The 955-nt window shown below is 44.2% G+C and overlaps 1 protein-coding gene across 1 annotated transcript; it reads left to right on the plus strand.

The window, feature by feature from the left end:
* The first annotated feature begins 48 nt into the window (after positions 1-48).
* On the plus strand, positions 49-437 carry Tsp_14240 (conserved hypothetical protein). The gene is made up of 2 exons (XM_003367584.1): positions 49-86; positions 143-437. The coding sequence occupies exons 1-2, from the start codon at positions 49-51 to the stop codon at positions 435-437; spliced, it is 333 nt and encodes a 110-aa protein (XP_003367632.1).
* The last annotated feature ends 518 nt before the right edge of the window (positions 438-955 follow it).

Raw genomic sequence — 955 nt, forward strand, 5'->3', positions numbered from 1 at the left:
TCTCGCATACACGTGACTTAGCAGGCCGTATTTACGGCAGAATTTCTAATGTCGTGGACGCGTTCTCCAAATGACGTGAAGTCAGAGTACTGAAAAACACGACATCCGAATCAGTGATATCATGCCTGAGACAAATTTTTAGTACCCATGGACTCCCTGACATTATCGTCTCTGATAATGGTACACAGTTCACTTCCCACACCTTTCAAGAATACGTAAACAAAGGTAGTATCAGGCACATCACGTCCGCCTCCTTTCACCCGTCGTCAAACGGTCAAGATGAAAGGATGGTCCGTATTACGAAGGAATGCCTAAAGAAGATGACACAACGTGACTGGGAATACAACCTCGCGAATTTCTTATTTTGCCAACATGTCACTCCTTGCACGACAACTGGCAAAAGCCCGGCTGAACTTCTGATGAACCGTAGACTCTGAACTGTTCTGGACTGATTACAACCAGACGTAGTACTGGAAGACCTTGATAAAAATTTTGAAAAGGTACGCACATTCCAAACTTACGATCAGGTATACGCTAGGAATTATTCTTCGGAGAAAACCTGGAAACCAGCGACAGTTGTGACTCAGACAGGCCCACCGTCCTACCAGGTACAGACCGAAGACGGTCAACTGTGGCCCAGACACATAGACCAGGTGAGAAAACGCTATGTGACTGCTGAACATAATCACAGTGCAGAGAAAATCGAATCACAGGAAGATAAAGCTGGAAAAAAAAACAGTTGAAGTTATACCTGAGGAAGATACAGCAGTTGTCACAACACAAAGAGAAGAAAATGCGGCAGCGTCACCATCACCTGATATTGAAAGTGTTGGACAACAGAGATCGTCTACGCGTAAAAGAAGACCGCCAGAACGGCTCAGAGACTACGAATGTTAAGGGGGAAGGGATGTAATGTATTGTGATTCAATGCATTCAAAAATATCTACAAAAAGAA

The sequence above is a fragment of the Trichinella spiralis genome (assembly GCF_000181795.1).
Source record: "Trichinella spiralis strain ISS 195 chromosome Unknown Scfld4020, whole genome shotgun sequence".
Classification (NCBI taxonomy): Eukaryota; Metazoa; Nematoda; class Enoplea; order Trichinellida; family Trichinellidae; genus Trichinella; species Trichinella spiralis.

Coding starts and splice junctions, on each gene's coding strand:
- Tsp_14240 (XM_003367584.1), top strand. CDS start 49: ATGTCGTGGACGCGTTCTCCAAATGACGTGAAGTCAGA. Junction 87..142: donor CCAAATGACGTGAAGTCAGA/GTACTGAAAAAC, acceptor ACAAATTTTTAG/TACCCATGGACTCCCTGACA.